The 23,538-nt window shown below is 38.4% G+C and overlaps 1 protein-coding gene across 2 annotated transcripts in view; it reads left to right on the top strand.

Annotated features, from left to right (window-relative positions):
- Positions 1-23,538, top strand: part of LOC134422471 (uncharacterized) — a 28,255-nt gene that overhangs the window by 486 nt on the left and 4,231 nt on the right. The window contains exons 2-12 of one of the 2 annotated variants that reach the window (XM_063164573.1): positions 759-827; positions 5,734-5,767; positions 12,647-12,697; positions 14,506-14,583; positions 17,400-17,536; positions 18,083-18,202; positions 18,735-18,765; positions 20,677-20,698; positions 21,223-21,247; positions 22,101-22,139; positions 23,195-23,296. In XM_063164573.1, coding sequence (XP_063020643.1) covers positions 759-827; positions 5,734-5,767; positions 12,647-12,697; positions 14,506-14,583; positions 17,400-17,536; positions 18,083-18,202; positions 18,735-18,765; positions 20,677-20,698; positions 21,223-21,247; positions 22,101-22,139; positions 23,195-23,296 — 708 coding nt within the window. The remainder of the gene's footprint in view (positions 1-758; positions 828-5,733; positions 5,768-12,646; positions 12,698-14,505; positions 14,584-17,399; positions 17,537-18,082; positions 18,203-18,734; positions 18,766-20,676; positions 20,699-21,222; positions 21,248-22,100; positions 22,140-23,194; positions 23,297-23,538) is intronic. The other variant, XM_063164580.1, reaches the window with a different exon arrangement.

Genomic DNA, 23,538 nt, shown 5'->3' with positions numbered 1-23,538 from the left:
TGCCTTTCCAACCTCGGCCGGGTGTCTCTGATGAGCGGCCGCAAAGGCTCCTTTATCTCTAAAAGCTGCAGCTCCGGCTCAGAGCGCGTTAAATTTGTCAGTCCTGCAGTGGTTTTGTAGCTCTGTATATTATTTCTAGCTTATTCAAGTTCTGCGGCAGTACGTAAAGGAAAGACGATACTAGCATGCGTTGCTTTTATAAAAGCTAAAGATAATAAGACATATTTGTACGTCTGTATCGTCCTCTCTTAATTATTGCAATGGTATATGCGGGTCTGTGGATCTTAATGAAATGCATGTGTCTGCCTCCATTGTTTTTCTGCTCCCTTTCTGCTCCCTTAACGTAGCTGTGAATGAACAATGAACGGAGCTGCAGTTATCCCAGGGCGTAATTTTGCCTCTGTTCCTTTCGAGTTTCTGCACGGCCATCCCTTTTTGCTGGCTTTCCAGCTTGGAGAACTCTAGAAAACTAAGAATTCAGAAAGTGCTGGTAGCAGAGAAGGGCTTGTAAAGCCTTTTCACCACCTGATTTATTTAAACACTTGTTTAAGTATTGTTTGAACAGGTCTGCATCCTATTTCTGGACATTTTAGTGGTAAGCTGCTCTCCTAAAAGTCATGCAAACTGTTTGAGCCAGAGAAGACCTTGAGAATTACACGATTGCTCTGTAGGAACGGATGTATTTCATATTTATAATTCACCAAGGGCAGAATGTTCGTAGCATAACTGAAGATGTGCTTTCAATTTTTCTCTTTCAGGTTTGTAAAATTTACTGTATGTGCGCCATAAGTCTTCAGTCACACTACCGTGGTGCGAAGCATAGGAGGGTAAACTTTTTCCATTTTTAATGTATATGCAGATTTAATCTTAATTCGGGACTTCTGTAAATTCTGCACTTCATTTCACACGGCTTCAAGTGCTTGTCTAACTTATTGGTAGATTTGTAACAGTAACTTGCTTGAAATATTCCAAGAAAAAGATAAGGTGGGAATCTCTCAACTCTGCTTCGTGCAGCATGTAACTTGAAACATCAGCTGTACTTGAAGGTAAATGTGTGCTAACGGTGAAATTAACATTTGAATGAAACGAGAGCCGCCAGTGGTGAAAGAATTCAGCTTTGTGTTTTAGGATGCACTTAGTAAAAGTACTGTTCTGTCTTCCGAGTCTAGATAACTCACCTGTACTTTGAATAAAATGAGCTTCCTCTTTACTTTGATAGTAACACCAGTCCTGATTTCCTGAAGGAGTTACATGGACTTAACTATCAAGTCTGACACTTGTGTTGCTTTGAAGCATCATAAACCAGCAGCTCCGTGGTTTAAGCACAAAACAGACAAAGGCATGAAATAATTAGGCACCGTTCCGTGAGGGTGTGTTTAGAGATGAGGCTTTTACAAATGCTGAGTGACCGAACCTTTGGCTGTTGATTGGCTGACGATTGTTCAAAATTCCACCACATTCTCAGTCTGTAAAGGTGAGACATAACTCCGTAGTCTGTACTCCTTTGCTGCCATCAGATTGTGTTGTTGTGGCACTGCAGAGCCTGCTCTGATGTTTTCTTAATGTAATGGCACTTTATTCTTCCTGGAGCAATAGTTACTAACATATAAACTGCCTTTTTCAAGTGATGGTGTGCCCTTTTTTTTTTTTGGGAATGAGGGCATCTCCCCATCTCTTTGCTATTGAGACAGATTAATAATATTCTGTTACCTATTTGCTGATCAATTTAATAGCATTGATTCTTATTTGAATCAGTGGCTCTAGTCTCTCCAACCCCTCTTCTATCTCCACAGGATTGAGTCTTCTTACTTCTCGTTTATCAAGCAGAAGTGTATGGTTGTATTTCGCATGTCCTACCAAATGTTCCTGCTGATGTAAAGAATTCCTTTGATTTTGTGGTTGTTTCTTTTTTTTTTTTCCTTTAGCTAACCCTCTTAGCAATCTAATTATTGCTGATTTTCCCTTCAAAAGTAGGAAACCCAGCATTTATTTTCTTAGAAAATCTGCATATACTTTTCCTTCTGTTTCACACTTGGATGTATGCTGGGCTAAATCTCCCAGTTTCTTGTGTCAGTGAAGTCTTTGAGCTGGGAGCAAACAGGAGTAGGACAGGTTGAAAATTGGATTTTTATTGGGTGTGGAGTCATGGTCAGTCACACAGCTGCATTGCTGTAGGAGTAACTCTCCAAGCTCATATAATCATTCTTTTCAGTTATGTCCAATTTCTTTCTTTAAATGATGAAATCTGTTGTGTGCTTTGGTGGAAAAAGATGAGAACTCATAAGTTGATTTCAGGGTTTTGTACCACTAGGTTTGGAATAGCTATAAAAGTCCTGAGCCTATGCTTCCACTGAATACAGAGTAGGTGTAGATGGTGAATAGCTCTTAGACTGGAGGAGTTCCTGTTCAAAATAATAGCAAAGGATGTCCTGAGAACGCAACAAAATGAAGAGAAGGTAGTAGTTCTTTTCCTAAACCACAGTACTAGCCTGACCAATCCATCAGCCATTTTTTATGACTTCAGTCAGATTGCCTTTTTTATAACAGTTTCCCATTTGCTTTTAAAATGGCATTGTTAAAGATACTGTGCTTGTCTGCTGCTGGAAGGTGTTCCAGAATGCAGGAAAAAGCCCTTTGGCAGAAGGACAGTCATTAAGAAACAAATGTAAACATGTGATACATATATGAAATTGGCCTGTGTTTCCTATAGCTGTTCAGAGTAAAATGTGTTCTTTTGAATAGCTGCAGTAGTAAAGCTTGGCTGTCTGACAGATTTGTGAGAATACTTCACTTGACCTTCAGTGTACATGGCTATTTTATCTCTTTTTTTTTTTTTTTTCTTTTTTTCCACCTGGATAGTCTGGTTAATCTGGATTTTGAATAGGTGCATAAGATACTTATTTAGGTTGTTTCTGCATACCTTTGTTTTACCTCCAATTTTTTCTAGTGCTGTTAGTTCATAAGGCCAGAGCCTTGTCAAAGGGTGCTGATGGCCCAAGGATTGTGTGGCTGGGGTGATCACAGTCCAAGGCTGTGTGTACCTTGTGCCTTGAGTGCTGTGTGACCTCTGCATTGTAGCACAGTGGTGGGGTCCTGTGGCTTCATTGCACAGCAGCTACTAATGGGATGGGAAGTTGTAGAAAGTGCATTAGCCAAAATATTCATAGATGTGTGTATGATTCATGGCTCTGAAAATTTGAGTTGGTTGGTATTGGATACTTCGAAAAAAGTTCAATTTTAGTTTTAGCCATTATAGTAAAATGTTTAGGAAACAACCATTATATTAGTTTACTAATGCTTTTAATTCAGCTAAGCCCATGAGAGTAGTGGGTGATATCATGCATGAAAGATGGGTTTGTTTGGCCTTCTTGATTTTTTCCACAGCTGAGGAGAAATCTAGGTTTTTTGGGACAATGGTCCCCAAATCAATTACACCTATGGTGTACATACCTGGAATATGGTGGTATGTGATATAATTTATTCTGATTTTGTAAGTATGCTTTAGTTTTATAGCTCAGTTTGCTAGGGAGATCCTAGAGTGGAACACCTTTTTTCCATGTGTTTTGATCAGCCCTTTGCAGGTATGGCATCAGCCAAATAGCACTGCTTATTTTGTGAGCTGTGTTTGGAGCACAGATGAAGATTTGTTCTGGTTCCATCAAAGATTCAAGTTTCCTTGCCCCCCTTCAAGTGTAGAGTTAGGTAGAAATGCCTGCCATGTCCTACAGGCTCTTCAGAAAGAAATAATGTTCAAATCTGTGAAGAGAGCTGTTAGCCTTTGTTTTCATCATTTCAGTGTTCTCATTTCTTGTCTCTCACCCCTGATTGTTGCACATCAGAACCTGTGGTTGAAATACCTGATGTGCAGGCAACTTTTCTGTCCTTTTTGTGGCAGTAAAATCAACCACTGCTGTTTAAACATTTCAGTCATGCATATTTGTGTTGATACTTGGAATGCTAATGTAGCTAGTTACAGGAAAATTACCTTGCTGTTGGATTGTCTATACTTGGTCCCAAAAAGCAAGCCATTGTGTTCTGCAGCATATCTTCTGTTAGTTCTGTTTCTCCACAGAGAAACTTCAATTGTGGAGATTTCTTTTGAGGGGAAAAGCCAAGCAGAAGACAAAACCCCAGAACTTGATTTGTTTATTATGAGTGTGAAGTATTAGAATAAGTAGAATTTCCATGCATATCCTTGTATATCTGACTGATATATTTAAGGATGGGGTATGTTTAAGAAAAACTAAATTATGTTCATGTAATACTTAACTATGCAATTGAAACTGTTCTGTTAAATAACCTGTGAACTTAATTGTGTAGGCAACTACCTTATGCAGTAGCTCATACAGACTGCCATGTGCCCAGAAGGTTTGAACCCTTAAAACCATTAGTTTTTGAGTTTTGGCTTCTCAAAGTTAGACACTTTGCCAAAAGTTACTCTAACTTTTCACAGTCATAGCTCAAAAACAGCTGTTACAATCCCTGAACCAGAACAGAGAATAAGTTTCTCACCTAATGTGTGAGAATCTTAGTTCCTGATCTAGTAGCAGGGATCACAAGTAAAATAGACCCTTTAGCTTCAGTTGTGAAACTGCATTTCTGATATTAACAAAAGCAGTAAACCAGGTGCAGTCAAAGGTAATTGTCTGAAAATAGTCAGGAGGAAATTCTCTTTAAACAGCAGCTCACAGTCGCTAATGTTTTCTGTGCTTGTCTGAAAACTTGGTATTAGCAGCTGTTTGTTGTAAAACTGGAGAATGAGTAACAAAAGCACTTGGAACATCATAACTGTGAGGAACACTGTGTCTGTATTAAGCTTATGAAATCCTGTTGAATTTATACAGAACCATCCACTGCCTGTGGCAATACCAGGACTTGGGTCACTTCCTTATTTTATAGCTGCCACGAAAGTACAGCTACTTGGCTTCTCAGACAATTAACTTTTATCAGTCTTGCTTCCTGTTGAATTACCACACCCATGTCCATCATCTCTTCCATGCCACTGAATATTGAAAATGCAGCACTTAACTCCATGGACTGCTCTGGACAGACAGCTGCTGTAGTGGTAGAATGATCACACTATTGTTTTATTCTTGTAAATGACAAGTTTGTGTTTACTTGCCAGAAAATTGTCAAAATGAGTCAGGATTGCTTAGCCATTAAATGGAAATTTAAGTTCTTCTTTTCTTTAGATTCTGCCAAAAAACAATCATCTGTTCTGGATTCAGCCAGTGAAAGACACTTTCTCTGTTCTTCATGATATGAATGATCTTTCCTGAGATTTGGCTAGCCTTAAGGTTTAACCAAATCCACTCAAGAAATGGTGGGGGAGCTGCTTTCAGTTAGTTTTTCCTTTTGGCGTAAGATTTTTTTTGTTGTTGTTGGAGCTACGCCTTCTGAAACTTAGGAGTTGTAGTCATACTTTAGGTTTTCCTGGCATCGTTCAGATGTGTTTCAAGCCATAATCATCCCTTAAAACTTCACTAAATAACAGGGTTTTCTTGAAAGTAATCTTGTGTTAACTGTAAGTACAACTCTGTTGGTACTTCCAGCTTTTGCAGACAATCATAAAGGCTGTAATTTTTCCTGTTTGACAATGGAAATTTTGGCCTGTAATGAAATTCGTCTGCAAAGGCTTCTCTGGAAGTGCTGGATTTTTCCTTCAAATGATGCAGCACATTAATTTATTTTTCTTATTTTATTTTGGGATGACTTGCATCTTCATAATTAAAGCAAGAGAAAGCCATGAGACGCAGGAATCTCTATTGTAAGTATAATACTTTTTTCTTCCAGCCTCCTAGGATAGATATTGTTTGGGGATTTACTGTTTTGTTGCTTTTCTAATAGTTCAGGTATTTGCATTTGCCAATTTATGTCTCTAACTGTGTTTCTCTTTATATGCTGAACATTCTTCTGAGATTTGTCTAGTGAACTGCTGACAAAGAATTGTTTTAGAGTATGAAACCTTACTTATGCCTTTTCACATACAAATATTTATGTATCTGTCTAGTGGAGGGATGTATAGTCAGTGTTTTAGTTTCTCACCTTCTTAGGCTAAACTGTCTCCTACTTGTCTGTCAGCTTGATGCACTCACTGCTGAGTTTCAGGCAGAATGCTGAGAAGCTAAATCAGCAGGCTGACACAGCACTGTTGCAGATGCAGCTCTACCCGTGCTGAAGCTGCTTGGCTGCATCACAGGAATGTTCTGCCTCTCTTTATTGTAATGGACTTGGAGGAGCAAAGATGTATTCAAGGTGAATTCAGTTGTTGGGGTGTCTTTTCCCCAGAAACTGAGAATGTGAATCCAGACTGTCATATGTCAATGAAAGTAGAAGTTGTGGTGAAAGGTTGGAAGAGTGATATATACTAGGTTGGAAAAGTGATACATACTTTGCTCACAGTGGAAATGAAAATCTTGTTGTAAAGCTACTTATGATGACATACAGGAAGCAGAGGTATAAGCAGATGTGGGAATACTGATAAAAATCAATGAGATTATTAAAAACCAAATGGTTATAGTCAGTCACACAAGAAACAAGCGTTTCACTTCTACTTTATCTTCTTAGCCTGTTCTCCGAAGAAGCAAGGCTTACATTCCACCTTTATCATCTGTTCCCCAGTGTCTTTTGAACCTCTCAGCCTTTTTGAACCAAGGTGATCAGAGGTGCCTGAAGACACACATCTGCACAGGGAAGAGTGACAGTGTCAGTCCTGTACTGAGGGAAGTGCTGCCGGCTGAGCTCACCACTTGCTGCACCCTGAAGAATCAACAAGCAAGAAAGATCTGGGAAAATGCTGGTCAGAGCCCTTTCCTAAGAGACTGAGCTTCATTAGCTGCTCTCAGGGTTTTGTGCTGATGAGGGGATTGGTGCAAGACATGTCATTCAAGTGTGAGAACAGTCATGAGATTTTGCCTCAGTCACCTGTGACTGCTGTATGGTAACGGAGCTCTCTGACAGAATTTGAGGAGTTGTGGAAACTTCCAAGTCTTCTCAAAGTCCAGTGGATTCAAGTGCCACAAAATTGCATTTACACCTCAGCAACAAGAACAGATTTGTGTGGCTCTGGTCAAGGGCTTTTAGTGGAAGACACTTTCTACAGATTTCTTTGAATTTTGTGTCAGAAATGATCATTAAAATTAATACTCATTAAGTGAAGAGGTTCTTTCTTCAAGATCGTAAAATCTGGTTTTGGAGGAATAATGTATGGGATGCATGTGGCAGAAAGTGACTTGAATAAGAGGACAGAAGTTGTGGCAGCAAGGCTGTGAAAAGAGTGGTGGAGTGCAGGAACCTGTTGCAAATACCTATGGCTTTAGAATACAGTGCTGTATGTACTGCAGTCTCTGTGTTCCAAGGAGAATTAAGAATTAATCCAAAGGTTAAGAATGTGTGCATGCTACAAGTACTGTATCTTTGGAAATGTCATGACTTGGAATCTTTCAACTGGGATGTGTCCTGCAGAACAAGATGTCAAAATATGTAATTAATGAAGTGAAGAATTTAGAAGCTTTGGTAAGCAAGTTAGCTGTGACCTCTGGAGGAGTCTCAACATCACAGGGTACTACATGTCAGAAGCATTGCAAGATACGTTTTTATCCAGAAAGTTCTCTGCCTCAGGAATAATTTTGAACCTATCAGAAACTTACTTCTAATAAAAAATTACTATTAATACTATTGATGTCTCCTTTATTCTGCTGTCTATTGCATTCTGCTTCACTGAAGATCAAGTTGTGGAAGGTCAATTTGCAAGCCACTGGTGGGGTTTATTTGTCCAAAGAGGCTGAAATTTGGTCTGATGAAATTTATTTGTATGTTTCAGTTGTGCTGCTTTAGATTTTTTTGCAAGTAGAAAAGCTTTTTTCTTAAGTAACTTTTCAGAGGTGTTGGGAACTATAATGCTGAATTATGTAGTCAATATGTGTGTAGAACTTCTTGAACTCTCCCATGGACATATTACCAATTATATAAATAATTCTCCTTCAAGGTCCAGCAGATCCAGTAAATTCATTGTGCTCTGTCACTGATACAAAAGTGTAATGATGAATTTATCTAGCCTTTATTTTTTCATTTTAAACACTTGGGTTTTTTTTTAACTGTTTGTAGACCTCTGAGGTAAGCGTGAACAAAAATTGTTAAATTTAGTAGTGAAGTTTTGTGAATGCACATGGAAAGTATGGATTTTTTAAATTAGGTGCACTATGTAAAGTTTGAACCTAATTTAATTTCAGTATATAAATTATTGAGATGCTTTTGTTCTTGTTGCTGGATCTGCAATCTTGTTCTAATGTTCATGATATCAAATGTTCTAGTGAGATTGAAATTTGACAGCATGTTCATAGACCTGGAGTTCAAAGAGCCAGGAAAAAAATGATGTGAAAGTGAAGGATGAGTTTTCTTGGAAATAATTCAGGATGATACCTTACAAGTACCTGAAATGTACACTGTCTAAAAAGGAAAAGGTACTTCAGAGGATGAAGCTTGACATATTAAGAATGTTTTACACCAATATCTGCATTTTCTTCTTTGCTGCAGAATTAAAAAAAGTTCTTTTGTCAGTAGGGAGAGCACCTCCCTTGTAAAACAAACACCTGCCATTTGTAAACCAAAGTATTTGGATTCTGGGTATTTCCAAATGGGATATTCCCTACATCCTTTCTGAACCCACCAAAAGTTCCTTGATAATCCAGAAGTGGTGAGTGTATGTAACCTGTGTGACTGTACAACCATGTTGACTTCAAAGTCAATTAAGTGAGGAAATGCATCTGATTCCAGGTGTTTGTTTTTGGAGGAGTTCTACTTCCTGTAAGAAAGGTGACTTTCTTCATCACATTACTGTGTGTTTCCATGTGGCAAAACTATCCACAAGCTATTTTTGTGGTAATGACAAAGTTTGATATATTTGGTTGGTTTGGCTTGGGTTTTTTTTTTTCCCCTTCAGCAGTTCAAAGAAAAGCAACATAATGGAAGGTGTGGAAATAGAAGATGCTGAAGTTCTGAGACTTTACTAAGAGTGTTAAATCAAAGCACAGCTGAGTACATGAGTTTCAGTCATGTGATTCCTTTGTACAGTCATGTAATTGGACAGATGGAATACTTCTTTCAGCCCTTTTTTAAGGCAGTTGCCCATGTGTTCAGAGATTAGGAGTGGAGGGGAATGAACATGGCTTTTTTTTTTTTTTTCTTGGGGTCTATTGGCCAAAATAGTAAAGTTTTGAAAGCTTTTTGCTTTGAGCAAGAGGCACTAAATGATGGGGCAAAGCCAATATACACACAGGCAAACATTTACTGGGCAGTAGCAAAATGCAGTGGTTTACTACTGTTAGCTCAGGCAAGAGGCATAATACAGAGTATGAGCTCTGTTAAAGCCCTTTATGGACAAAGGGCTTAACGGTGAAATGAATATGGCACAGAGGAGTGGATTAATGAATTTATTTGTACAGCCTGTGGAATTTTTCTTGCATTACAGTATGATGCAGAGGAAGCTGGTCCTGCTCTTTATAGCAATACAAATGGAAAATGTAATAAGGGATGTTGTGTGTTTTAGCTGCTGGATCTACTAATCTGTATCTATACCCTTCAACTTAAAACCTGTAAATTCCACCATGAGTAAAGAAAGCTTCATTATGGTTGTTCTGTAAAACATGGAGTCAAGGAGAGGATTCCAGTCTGAAGATAAGCTGCAGTTGCTAAACAGCATTGAAGACAAGTTCTTTCTCCAGTGAAGGCACAGATGTGGTGGATTCTGCCTTGTGTTCACCAATGATAAACTTAGCAGTATCCTGATCAGCATTTCAGCTTAATATGTTAAGAAATTGATATGTTTTAACATGTCCCTCCATGCTCAGAGTCTGTTAAATATGAATAAGGATGTGTTTTTTGGATGTATATCTACTGCTGAGTCTTCAAAGGAGAAGCTTGGAAATTCTATTCTGACTTACAGACTAGAAGAGAAAATGTTTCAGAAGCCATAATAATAGAAGTATAAGGTGGAACATTATTTCAACACCCTTACTACTTTTGTCTTGGGGATTTCCTTGACATGGTGGAATCTGGCATCTTTGTTTCCCTTTCACTCCCCCTTTATACTCAAAAGGGAATCTGGTGCTGAGCTTGGGACATCCTTGTTGCTGCTGAGTAGCTGAATTGACAGTATCTGAAACTGCCCTTTTGTTTTGAAACATGGCTGTTACATTTCTGGCAGTCATTAGGAGTGTGTGTGCATTACAAATACATAAACAGATGTTTCTTTGTTCTCCACCTTTTATGTGTTCAGCACTCTGTGATTGAATATTGAAAGGAAAGGGTTTTTCAGGGAGTTGCTTTTGTTGGGTTTTTTTGTTTGTTCATGTGCATAGCTAGTATTTGGAACGTAGTTCTTACTAAATAAAATTATCAGGTGGAAGAGATTTCCTGAGACTGATTAGGTGATTTCCTAACTTCCTGATTGAAGCAAAACTACAACCAGTGCTGGATCGTCACTTTCTTGCTGAATCCTTGAATATATTGACAGGCAGAGAGTCTTCTACATGTGTTTAATATCAGTCTGCAGTTGCTCCTCTGTTCAAAGAGGAATTTTATCCTAATATCTAATCTTTGCACCTGTAGCAGCTATTCCTGGCTGCTACTTCTTAGTGCTTCTGTCAGGTTCCCACAGGGCTGGACATTTTGTAGCTGCTTTTCAGGTATCCATGCTGTTATGTCTCCTCTTCATCTCCACCTGTCTAAACAAGTCCGGCTCCCAAGCCTGTTCTCATAAATTATTTGCCATTTTGCTGGGGCCCGCTCTACATCCCCCTTGAACTGAACAGGAGTGGTAGTAGTCAACCTTACAGGTCCCAGATAATGGGGGAGAAGATATTCTGCAATGACTGCCTGTGCAGTTTCTGTGTTCCCAAGGTCCCACTCAGCTGAAGCTGTGGCATCACTTATATCCCCTAAATTACTGTTGCCTTTGAATTTTCTGATGGTGTTTTATGAATGTCAACATCTGTAGCCTGGCTGGGGATGCATCCCTGGGCATTGTGGGCCCTGGAATTTGCTCTTTGGGGGATTCTGTTGCTTACTGGAGACCAGGAGGCTGCTTTGTTGATTGTTTCCCTTTGAGCCTGGCAAACCAGCTGATTTTCAGCTCATTGATCAGTCTGGCATGCTTTAGAGAGCATACTATTTTGGTTTGATTTTGAGATGCTTAAGAAGTATATTATTGATAGCATTACAAAGCCACGTGGCTAGTAAGTGTGAATTAAATGTTAGCCTGGGAACATGCTGCTGCTGAATGGGAGAGTCTTCAAGATCAAAACTGCTTTGTTAAAGATTTGTGGGCAGCAATGATCTTTACTTAATGCTTTTTCTTTTTTGTAGTTAAATAAAATTCAATCCCCCACTCTGCTGCCTTTGGTGATAGCAGCAGCTATCACAACTTGATTTTTAGCTTGACTATATTTGTAAACTCTAACCACGTTAAGGCAGAATGTGCTGAGAACTGCTTCTGGTGCAATTCTCTGTAAATTCACTTTGTTCCTAGAAGTAAACTAAACAAAGCACTTTTTCACATAAGCCTGTTTGTGTCATATAACATTTGGCCATGTCTGCACATGCTGGACCTGGAATCTTCACTTGAGCTTCAGACACTAATTGAACAATTCTGACATTAAGTAATTGTTCTAATTGGAAAATGCCTGGGGATCTTCTTGCCACCAGATACTTTGAAGCTTTTAACTGACAAATATGCGTAATTTATTTTAAATAATCAAAGGAGATATGCTTTCCCATACCTCTTCCATTATGTTAATATTGGAGAGTTGTTTGCAAAATGTTTGTAATCTTGATTTTATTTGATTTACAGCTTTGATACCTATCTCTTAATTCCCTGTCTTATGCAGAAAGAGGAAAAAAAAATTATGTATGCAACATGTGTTTGCCATGACTGTAGAAAAGTGTATTACTTCAAAATTAGGAATTATGTGTGCAAATAATTAATAATTTAACTTTCACTTTTTCCATCAAATGAGTATTAATGTATCACCTTATTTTAATCTTGATTGTTGTGACTTACAAAACATTGACAACGTCATTAAAGCACTGGGGTTTGTGTGTGTCTGTGGATTTGAGGGAGAAAAGGGCAAGGGAGAAATTCCAACAGGAGTGTAAGTGCACACCTTAACATTCACTTTGAAGCTCTGAGTGGTTAGGAATAGATACAGACCCCTGTGTAAAAGAAGATGTAGTTTAATGACTATATTAATTTTGCCTGGGACTGTGTTTAGTCTCTGAATGTTTAGACCAGAAGATTTTGTTGGATATCTGGAACACAGATTGATTGTTGAGCATGATATTGAATAGTTAAAATAATTACAATAAGTATCCAATATGAAAAGCACTTAAAAATCAAATAAGCATTGAATATTCTGGTTTCTGTCACATTTGTGTATTTGGTATTTTGTGTTGTTGGAGAAGGGGAGTGGAATGGGAGACTTAGAGCAATGAAGTTAAAAAAGAAAACTACCAAGATGGAATACTGAACCTATATGAAACTGCAAAATGAAGATAATTGTTCAATTCTGTAATATGTGTCAATGATCTACTAAGTACTTAATAAAAGCAAATGTGAAGAAGTAATCTGACTGTCAAACTCTTATCCTAGGTTCTTCGGCTCTAATCCAAGTTCCGATGAAATACCGAGTGCTCAGACGAGGTACCTGAATATAAATGATGCCTTTTTCTGATGCAACCATTGGGACCATTGCTTTTCTTCTGTGCACTGGTTAATTTATGTAAAAAAAAGATCTTAGGAGAATAAGAAGTTACAAGTATTTTTATGGAAAAAGTTTCAAACTTGAGACATAGTTTCTGTCTTCATGATTATCTGACAATATCGAAATGAATCTAGCTAGTATTTTTTTAGTTGGTGAAGTTTTCAATAAAAAAAAATTGCAGCATGCTCAGAGTACAGTGAAAATATGTCAAACCAAAAGCATATAAACCAAGAACAGCATGGGTTGCTTGCTATTAAGGTGATACTAAGACAAAAGTATTTAGTTGTGTGTTAGGAAACAAGAAGGAAATGGCTGTTACCTTGACCAGACCTGTAATTTTTTTCTGTATGCATCTTTCCATATTAAGTCCAAAAGATCATGTGCCATTCTCTGTCAGCTTGGGAATAACCAGCTCACACTGAGCTGCTGCACAGGCACACAGATTCATGCACTTAAGTGTTGATGAAAGTCTGTCTGTGGAGATGAATTACTGGGCACCAGCTTGTTACATGTTGACTGCTGCATGTCACCTCAGGTGATAAAAACCCCCACCAAAACATAGATTTTAAGAAGACGGAACTTTTGGTGAAAGTAGGCCATGTTGTTGCTGTGGTAGGAGGTGTCCCACGAGGTATTTTGTAGCACTGTTATTTGCAAGAGGTTTTTCATCTAAATGGTGCAACTTAGTGAAGTTTTTGTTTGTGTTCAGTTCTGGAGTTTTACTTGATAGTAGCACAGGCATATTTCTAATGGCATGAATATTTAAGGATGAATATGAAATTACCTCTTCTTGTGAAATTTTTGGGGTTTTTTTAGCCATAACCTGCCATTCTAGTGGGAAAGAATACAGTAACAGTTCCATGCTTATGATATTTCTACTTGTTTGCTCTGATTTGAAGAAACTAGCAATGTTAATTACTCTTGCATAATTCATTGGTCAGTTATATGTAATTAGGTAGATGAATTCTAGTTCTGCACTTTTTTTTTTTCAGATTAAAAATATGTTTTTTAACGCTTCATCATGGTCTTTTATAATGCCCAACATTTGAATACACTTAATGTCTCCTTGAGATTGTTTTGCAGGTTGTTTTAGCTGAACTCTGCTGGTGTTCTAAGCTGAGCAGGAATGCTTTAGAAGTGTTTTAGGCAGAGCAAAAAGCAGGCTACTAAAACTCAGTGAGGAGCAAGATAGAGCCCTGATTGAAATGCTGCTAGTTCAAGAATACACTGAGTGTGTCTGTGCAGCCTTTGGGCTGCCCAGAGCTCAAAAGGTATTTGCTGTATTAGTGAAAATTGTGGTTTTTGTTAGCCTTAAGGCAGTATATCTCTTGAACTTCAGACTCCAAACAAGCAGTTCCAGAATGCTGCATGAGTGTTAGGCTTTTGATGGGAGGAGGAGGTTGATGGCTTTTCTTTTTTTCATGAGAACTGACACAGTCTGGGACATGCTAGGCATGTGAACGTCATGTCTTTCCTCAGTAAACTGAATTGTGTTAGAAGTCTTGTTTTGCTTATTTGCTTCTTTTCTTAGAGACATTAGATCCTTGTGTATAAAATTGTTATGGAAGAGAAAGTGTTGGACTTTTTCTCTGAGGGACTGAGGTCTTGCCTGTTTTCCTTATGCATTTCAGAGTGCAAATGACTTTTGTCACCATTTATCTCCCATTAGAAACTTCTTTAATATTATAGACATTATGTGTAAACTATATAATGTGTAATGTCTCTTTATGTGTATTTTTTACTTCAGTGAAGAGATCATTCGCAGGGTACATAACCTGTCTGAAGGATTTTGTGAATGATCCCAGAAGAGAAGAGCCTCTAATTGGTATGGTTTTTGTTCTATAAATTGTATGCCTTTTGAACAAATTGAATTTGTTACCAAATGACTTTATTTTGAAATAAAAGGTGGGATTTTAGTTACTGTTTCATTTTCTGTAAATGTATTTTATAGCTTACCTATCTCATACCATTTTAAATTTAGTTTAATGCACTGGGTATTATAAAGACCTCCTCAACTGTTAATTGTTCCTGAAGGAGCCATTCAAGTAAAGAGGCTTTTTCCAGGTCACAGAAGGGTTGGGAGGGGCCAATACTGATCTTAACCCTTGCTCAAGTCCCAGAGGAGGTTGTCTGGGACCATGTCAAATGGCTTTTGAAAATCTCCAGGGTGAAAAACTACAATCTCTCAGGGAAATCTGTTCCAGTGCTCAGTCATCCGCACAGTCAGAATGGGTTTCCTGATCTTCAGACAGTATCTCCTGCTTCACTTGTGCTGTTGCCTCTTGTCCTGGCACTGGGCACCACTGAAAACAGCTCCCTCTTTGGACCTTCATCTCAAGTATTTATACACAGTGATGAGATTTCCTCTTGAGGCTGAACAGTTCCAGCTTTCCCAGCCTTTTCTCATAGGAGAGATGCTCTAGTACCGTTGTAATTTTCATGGCCCTTCATATACCCATGTCTCTTGTGCTGTGCAGTCCAGAACTTGACACAGCATTCCAGGAATGGCTCTACTGGTGCTGAGAGGAGCCTGCTGTGAGCACTCCTCCTTGTGCAGCCCAGGATACTGTCAGCCTTTGCTGGCTCATCTTCAGCCTGCTGTGCACTGGGCCCTTTCCTGCCAGTGTTCTTCTGGCTAGCCAGCCCCCAGCATGCCCTGGTGCTTGTTCTTCTCTGATGCAGGACTTGGCACTTGCCCTTGTTGATCTGCCGGAGCTTCCTGCCAGCCCAGCTCCAGGCACTCAGGGTTCCTCTGGGTGGCAGCACAACCCTCTGGTGTATCTGCATCCCTCCCAGTTACGTGTCATCATCAGCCTTGCTGAGGTTGTGCTCTGCATCATCATCCAGATCATTAATGAAGGTTTTGAGCAGGACGGGACCCAGTACTGACCCCTGGGGTGCGCTGCTACCTTCTGGCCTCCAACTGGACCTCATGCCACTGGTGACTTGTTATCAGTCATGGTTCTTTGTGGCTTTCCATTTGGTGGGATATACAGATATTTCTACTCTGTGAGATATTTTTCCTCACTGTCCTTGGCTGTACTGGAAGTAGTGAGATTAATTTTAATGCTTTCTTCCTAACTGCTAGGTTAGAAACCCTTGGGAGAGTAGCAAGGCTGCTTGTCAGTGGCCTTAGTGTTCCAAGTGTGTCATGGTGGCCTAGAGAAATAGGTTCTCTGATGAAGGCCTAAGTAGCAAATTTCCTAGTATTAGCAGAAAATTTCTCTGTTTAGTGCATTGTCTCCACCTAATAAATTCCTAGGCTTTTTAACATGAATACTTTACTATAAGCATATGTAATAGAAAACACTTCAGTTGCAAGAACAGTTTCAGTTCATTTGGTGATAATTTATTTTCTGAGTTAAGATTTAGCAGTATGATAATTTAGCAGGTTTGAGATGGAGTTGAATTTTTCATAGCAGCCTGTATGTTTTGGATTTGTGCCTGAAGCAGTTTTGATGACACCCCAGTGGTTTTTCCTGTTGCTGAGCAGTGCACCTGCATCAAGACTGTTTTGTTGTTCTGGGCTCTCACCCTTGAATAAGCTGGGGGTGGGCAAGAGACTGGGAGGTGGCACATCCAGGGCAGTTGACCCAAACTGGCACAAAGGATATTCTGTACCATGAGATGTTATGCTCAGTAATCACAGTTGAGGTAAAGAAAGAAGAAGGGGGGAAGCAGGGTTTAACTTCCAAGGTGGCTGTTCAGAGACTGTGGGTGGGTATTGGTCTGCCTGTGGGGCAGTGAGCGATGGGTTTTTGCATGTTAGTTGGTTTTGGGGTTTTTTTACCCCTCTTTCCTCAACTTATTAAACTGTCTTTTAAGTCCTTGAGTTTTGTTGCTTTTGTTCTTCCTGTGTTCTCCCCACCCTGCTGAGGGGTGTGGATGTGAGTGAGCAAGCAGCTATGTGGTTCTTGGCTGCTGGCTGGGATCAACCCATCAGAATACAGAGTACTGGAAATTATGATATAAGGGAACAGCTGCAGGATTTTCCTATTTGTTTTAAACTGCTTTTAAATTTATTATGTTCAAGCTTTTCAGAACAAAACTTTTCATGCTAGGTAAGAAGCCTCAAACTTGAAGGTTTCTGAACACTTTAAAGGAGCTGTCTCAGTAATTTCTAGGAAAAATGAAGAATATTCCCATTTTCACTCTTGTGATCCTTAAAAGTTTATGGAACATTTCCAGATTGTGAAAGATTCAGTTTTGTGAAGTGATTAATGTCTTTCCTACATCTGCTTTTACTCAGATACTGTCCAAATTATCTTTGACTTAGGTATTTTAAATGCAGGTTTTAAATCTAGACATTTGTAGGGCATTTCCTATTCTCATTCTCTTTCTTAGTTTCTTGAAAAAATATCCCAGACAGGAGTAAAGATGCATTAAATATTTTTGGTGGGCTTTGAAATCTGCCATAGATGGTGTATTTCTTTTCAGAATAAGATATTGGAAAGAGATGAATTTAGCTGGTTGGGTAATGAGTCCATAGAAGTGTTGAAGGGATCCTGAAGGAGTATCAAATTCTGAAAATGGAATAATTTCACATATTAATTTTGAATTTGATGAGCAGCATTGTAAAGAGTACATTTGTTTCAGTAGTCTGTAGTAAAATAGAGATATTTGTAACTCTTGCTTTTACAGGTTTAGAACATGTGGTTGAAGTCAGATTTGATGGAAGAAGAGAGCCACGTTACGAGTGCAGGCTGTGTGGGTGCAATTCAGAGGTGGCACCTATGATAGAACATCTTAGTGGATATAAACACAGAAGAGAATACATTGTGAGTAATTTTGATGCATTTTGATCAAAATTTCATTATGATGCACCCCTTTTTTTTCCTGAGTAATTAGATCATTTGAAGTTTAAACCCCCATATAATAAATTGCCAGTATAGTTGACTCTCTGTGGGTCAGGCCAACATGAGGAGCTCTGATGATATGGGCTGTTGAGGCAGTGCAGTCCAGGGCTGCCTGTCTGTTTCAGCTCCAATATCTGTTCCTAAGTGTTTAGATTGCTTTCAGGATCAGGTTCCAAAAACAATGGGATTCTTTTTTATTCCCCAGCATGTCCGTAGCATGGCTGGATTTGGTACAGGGAGTGTTTCCTTCTGGTAGCAAGCTTTGCATGGTATCCATTTTTTGTTTTGAAGACTACTTTAGAAATTTTTAAATTTGAGTAGATACGTTGCAGAGAAAAAATTAGTTCATAATATTCAAATCAATGTTTGCCAGTCTTTTGGAAGCTTGTCCAGAAGGTGAAATGTGTAAAATTTTTAATACTGTGATATATTTTGATATTAACCTTTTCAAGCTGGTTTTGTTTACAGTCTAAAGAATTTCCAGATAAAATAAAGAAAAAAACAAAAGATACAAAAGAATGCAAAGTCTCGTTTTTCAGACGAATAGCAGGAGAGCTGGAGAAGAGTGAAGGATTAAAAATGTATAAGGTAATGGGAAGTAAATGTAAAATTTTTCTTCATGTGTCTTTTATCAGTGCATTTATGTTTAATAGAGTAAATTTTAAAAGTACTGCAGGCAAAGCCTTAAATTTTCTGTGTGTTTCTAGGAAGTGTAATAGTGGGTTGAACTAAGGCTTTCCTTTAGGTTGCCCTGAAAGATCCAGGGAAAAGAACATTAGTATTAAAATTAATCTGAAAAAAGCCAAAGCTTTATATTTTTAAGGTTTTAGATGTTTTAAATTGAAAATTGTTCAGTCTGAATTCAGTGATTCAGAAATTTTATTACTTTAACTTCAATAATTTTTAATTTTTGCAACTTAAATTTTTTCAAATGTAAGCAATTTTTTCTCAGATTTCATTTATATTTACAGAAGTCTATATCTGTGTGTGAGGAATTCAATTCAATTTAATTATGTTGGCATAAATAAAAGTACTTGTTCCTTTCCTAAAGGCAGTTGCAGTAGATACTGTTATGAAATTTTAGTCAGAAAGTCTAATATGAACCTTTTTATATTTTTAGACGGAAGGTTACATAAGACCAGCTACCTCATGTAAGTGTGTGAATTTCTTGAATAGTAGATTTGATGTAATTGATATTTGGCCTAATTTGACTTACTGGTTGAACTCAAAGGGTTTGACTGATGTAAAACATTCAGCTTGTAACACCACAAAATGTTTTCAGAGATTTTTCTGGTTTTTGTGATTTTGAATTGATGAAAGAAGGAGATTGCCAGACTTCCAGTCTTCCTTAGATTTTTTTAACTTCTTGGTTCCGGAAGTATTTATGATAACTGCAGTAATTTGCTCATCAAGGAAAGTAAAAAAGTATGGAAAAGTGGTACTTGATGGCTTTCTCTGAATAAGCTGGTAGAGTCTTCTCCACCTCATTTACATCATCAGAAGACTTATGCTAAATCACTGGTGAAAGTGGAAATTACCATTCTTTAGCAAATCCATTGGAACAAGTGATGGAAACCAAACCCACAAACATAAACCCAGCATCTTCCCTCTTACAGTATGGCTGAGTTACATCTTTTGTTACTGTAGGTGTGCTATAGATCCTTAATGATGCCAGTCTGGAGGAATACCTCCTTGCTGCCTTTTGACCCTCGTGTTAATATCAGAAGGAAGGTGGGTTTGATTGAAGTGGGTGACGGTTTCAAAGATCTACGGAATTGGTCAGCGTGAGTCCCGCTGTAGGAGCCTGCCACAGCAGTACTTTTTTTTTTTTTTCTTCTTTTTATTGGTCGTTGGTGGCTTCTGTGGCTTGTACTTTTGAATGTTGGTGTGCAAAACAAGGTGACAAAAGTCTTTGATCTCTGTGTCTCTTGTGAAGAAGAGGGAGTGTGACCTGATAATTAGCTGAGTAATTCTCAGTTCAGAGTCAACTGACATCAGTCAGGTCAGCAGACTTCTGTAGAAGTGGAAGACACGGTCAAATATCAATCTAGAACATGAAAAAGAGTGATCCCACCCAGTCCTACAGGATATGAAACTGAAAAAATGGACAAGAGGGAAGTTACCTGCAAAAGTGTTGTGCCTTTCAGTATAAAGGTTTGCTCTGGTTAGAAAGTGAATTCCAAAAAACCCGTCTGGTTATTTAGAAGAAAATCGTGGTTACTGGGTTAGCAGCAGTAAGTAACTTTAGACTAGATCACATTGGCAGATGTCAAAACTCTTTTCTGACAGTGAGGGTGAGTTTGGGGATATAGCTCAGAAAGGCTGCTAGTACACAGGTATGAGTGATGAAATGGACATCAACAGCTCCATCAGCATGTGTTAACTGTGTCAATGGGAACTGGTTAACATGGTAACACAAGGCTTTTGGCCTTGTCTCGTAGGGCCAAAGGTGTCACTTGTGCAGAGAATTATTACATGTCCTGTTGCTTATCCTGGAACACAATGCTTAAGAAGTGAGAAGTTATGTACCCTGCAGTAGCTGGTTCTCTGAAGCATAGGTACTGTTTTAGACTGCCTTGTTTTGCAGAGCTTTCCCTGCCTCCCTCCTCATGCTTATACACTAATAGAGGTGAGATAATCACACATTCCAACCCCTGTAACTTCTTGTTAGAAACTTAGCTATTGTATGTACAGCTTTTAGGTTCACTGGTATTTACGTGGAAAAAACGCACATGCAGACCTTGTAACTTTTTTTCATGGAGGAGACAGGCACACCTCAGTTTATTCCACACAGCCTTCTTGTGTGGGGTTCAGGTGCCTGAGCGCAGGTGCTGTAGGGTACCCTGCAGAGCCTTCAGGGCACAGGTCTCCCACAGACTTTTCAGCAAGGATGCCTGCTGGTTTCTGAGATGGGTGTGTGTGCCATTTGCTGCTGAATCCTGCCCTTTGCAGAAACCACAGCCACTTCACAGCCAGTAACTGTTCTATTTGTCTAATGCTTCTGTTGCAGAAGTACAGTGCAAACCTTGTGATGTTGCTAATAATTCTTTTTTATTTTCTAGCCCCATTGAAGAAGAAATCAAGGTGAGAGTACTACCTGCACAGGAGAATCAAAACAGAAAATTTTAACCTGTTTTTCTGTAGCAAACATATGACATATTGGAAAATATTTTATATTGTCTTTCCAGTGTACTTTGCTTCTGTAAATTGTTCCTTTTTGTCTGTGAGGAAGTAGCAGCTATGGCTTTTGAAATACTGCACTCAGAAAGTAATTGCAATTAAAATTTCAAGCTGCTTCCATTCTATGTGGGATATCATTGACTGTTTTATAAACAGCTGTTTATATAGGAAGAAAAAGCCCAACTCACCATTATTTTAGTCATGTCCTTTAGCTGATTTGTAAAGAAGTTCATCTGCACTGCAGGTCTCTCTGAGAGTGACTCAGAATAAGGACCTTTACAGCATATTTAAAACACTGTTATTTCTTAGAGAAAGATATCCAGTATTGGTAAGTGATAAAAATTTGGAAACTGAAATATTTTGAGTAAACTTAGTGTTTTAGTAATTTTTAGAATGCATCTTAATACTGTAATTTTTTTTCTTTTAAGGTGGGAAGATGATTATAAGCAAGAGGTATGTAGAGGCAGTAACTCCACACAGGGGTTCACATACCCACAAGTTCTCATTTTGTAGCAGTTTCTTTATGCTTGTTTTTATTTTTTTTCTGGAAAATGTTTATTCTTTGGCTTCATTTAGTATTTTATTAATATTCTTGCAGACGCAATTGACCTAATGAGTCAGAGTTTTGTGTTCATCACAGCAGAGGGGAAGAGAATACAGTACATTCGCCTTAGCTTTCATAAATCCTGTTCAAAGCCACTGAGTCTTAGAGCCAGTGTCTCCAGGCCAGGTCTCCCAGCCTGTGCTGCAGTCTCCCCTTCCCTGTTTTGTCTCTCTTCAGATCAAGACTATTCTATACTGAAAGTTTGTTTTAAATCTTAAGATGCATCTAAAGATTTACAATCCCTTTTTCTAACTCGAAGGCAAAATTCAAAATTATTTCACTTGATTAGCTCTGGAGACAAACACTGAGAATGCCTTGTTTTTATCTTAGTGGCAGAGTTGGTTGTCTGGCTGGTCAGATATTGTGCTAAATGCAGCTGAGCACTTGACTTTTTAAAATATGATTTTGTTCCTGAGTGAGGAAAGGGTGGGGAAGATAGCTTCTGTAGGTGTGTGGTTTAGATGTGAAATGTGTTCTTCCTGGTATTGGAAGGAAAGCAGTTGTGTTTGTGTAGCTGCTAACAAACTGATACTGAGGATCTAACATTACATGTTTATGGCTCTGACCTAAAATTATCTTTTCTTTGTGTTGACTTTTGTTGTTGGATAAAAGATTAAAATATCTTGTTCTGTACAAGATGATGCAACAACTGCTGTAAAATTCAGTCTTTTAATTTTTTTTCCTTAATTTTCAATCCCACAGAATGATCCTGTTCGGAAACAGAAAGCTCTGGAGTTCTTGGTATGTATGTAAAATAATTATGATGAGAGTTGGGATGTTTCACCAGTACAATGCAATGAATATTGTTTGAAAGAGCCTCTGATTACTGATCAAACTCATTTGACTGCAACATTAATTTCTATTTTAGTGGACTCTGCCCTCAGAAGTTAGTGCAGCTGTAGCTTAGCTCAAAGCAATTGGCTGGATTAGATGTGGCTCTCCCCTTTGCTGAGGAGGAGGAGCCACCCTGACAAACAGTGTTAATTAGCAGCACTGATGGTGATTAAGTGCTGCTGGCTGCCCATATCTAATGGGATTGTTGGTAATGCTCAGCAAGAGAAGCCAGTCTGGTCTGGCTGCCAGAGAGAGCACAGCTGCTGGTCTTGGAGTGACTGGGGAAAGTTTATCAGTTCTGTTGCTGTTGACAGTGGCATAGTAAGCCTCATTTTGTCTTTTGGGTTTATGAAAATATCTGACTTTTACTCTGTGAAAGTAATGTCCTGTGCCCAAGGCAATTGGAAGGTTTCGTTTGAGTTCCAGTTGTGTTTACACACCAAAATCAGAAGTAGAATGTTTTGAGATGAGTGCTTCATGTCTTCCACTCTGTGGTTACTTGTGACTTCAGAAAGAGAGAGAAACTTGATAGTTAATTGACTTTTATGTAACAGCAATCACAGCTATTCCTTACAAAAGACTGCCTATGTTCTTTTAACTTACTGTAATCACTTATAAATTCATTTACTTAGTAATCAGCCTGAAGCTTATTTTTTATTCAATTTTCTACACAGATAATATAAATTTAGGACTTGTGCCATTCTCTGTCTGCAACAAAATTTTTAGGGACTTGACAGTACAGGAGTGGCACAGAAATCCAAGTTTATGTTTTACCTTTTATCAGGCCATAATTATGCTCCCAATTTTATTTTTTGATATTTTTGTATACATTTATCATATATGCCATATGTTAACCAATAGTATAAATTTGGTTATACAAAAATCAAAGTATAACTTTGATCTATTTGCATATTTGACCCTTTGGCATCCTAATGACCAGTTCTAACCATGTTTTTTGACAGGAGACTTTTCACATCACCTCAGACTCAGAAGCAACACTCATTGTTCGCATTACACAGGAACTCATGGAGGCTTTGAAGGCCTTTTGTGAAAAGAAAGCAGCAGTAAGTAACTTAATCTTGTCCAGAATTGGGAGGAAAGGGATGGTTAAACTCACTGTATTAACAGCCTGCCAACCTGTAGCAGTTCAGGCATGGTCAAAATCTCCAGTTAAATGTACTTCAATTTTCTTCTTTTACAATTTTTAAGTAACAAAGATATTAATTACATAGCACATTTCTCTTAGTATTCCATCATCATGTATCTGTTTGGGGTTTTTTTGTGTGTGTGTATTCTATTCTGGGCA

The sequence above is a fragment of the Melospiza melodia genome, chromosome 1, assembly GCF_035770615.1.
Source record: "Melospiza melodia melodia isolate bMelMel2 chromosome 1, bMelMel2.pri, whole genome shotgun sequence".
NCBI lineage: Eukaryota > Metazoa > Chordata > Aves > Passeriformes > Passerellidae > Melospiza > Melospiza melodia.
This window is presented reverse-complemented; position numbering and strand designations above follow the sequence as displayed.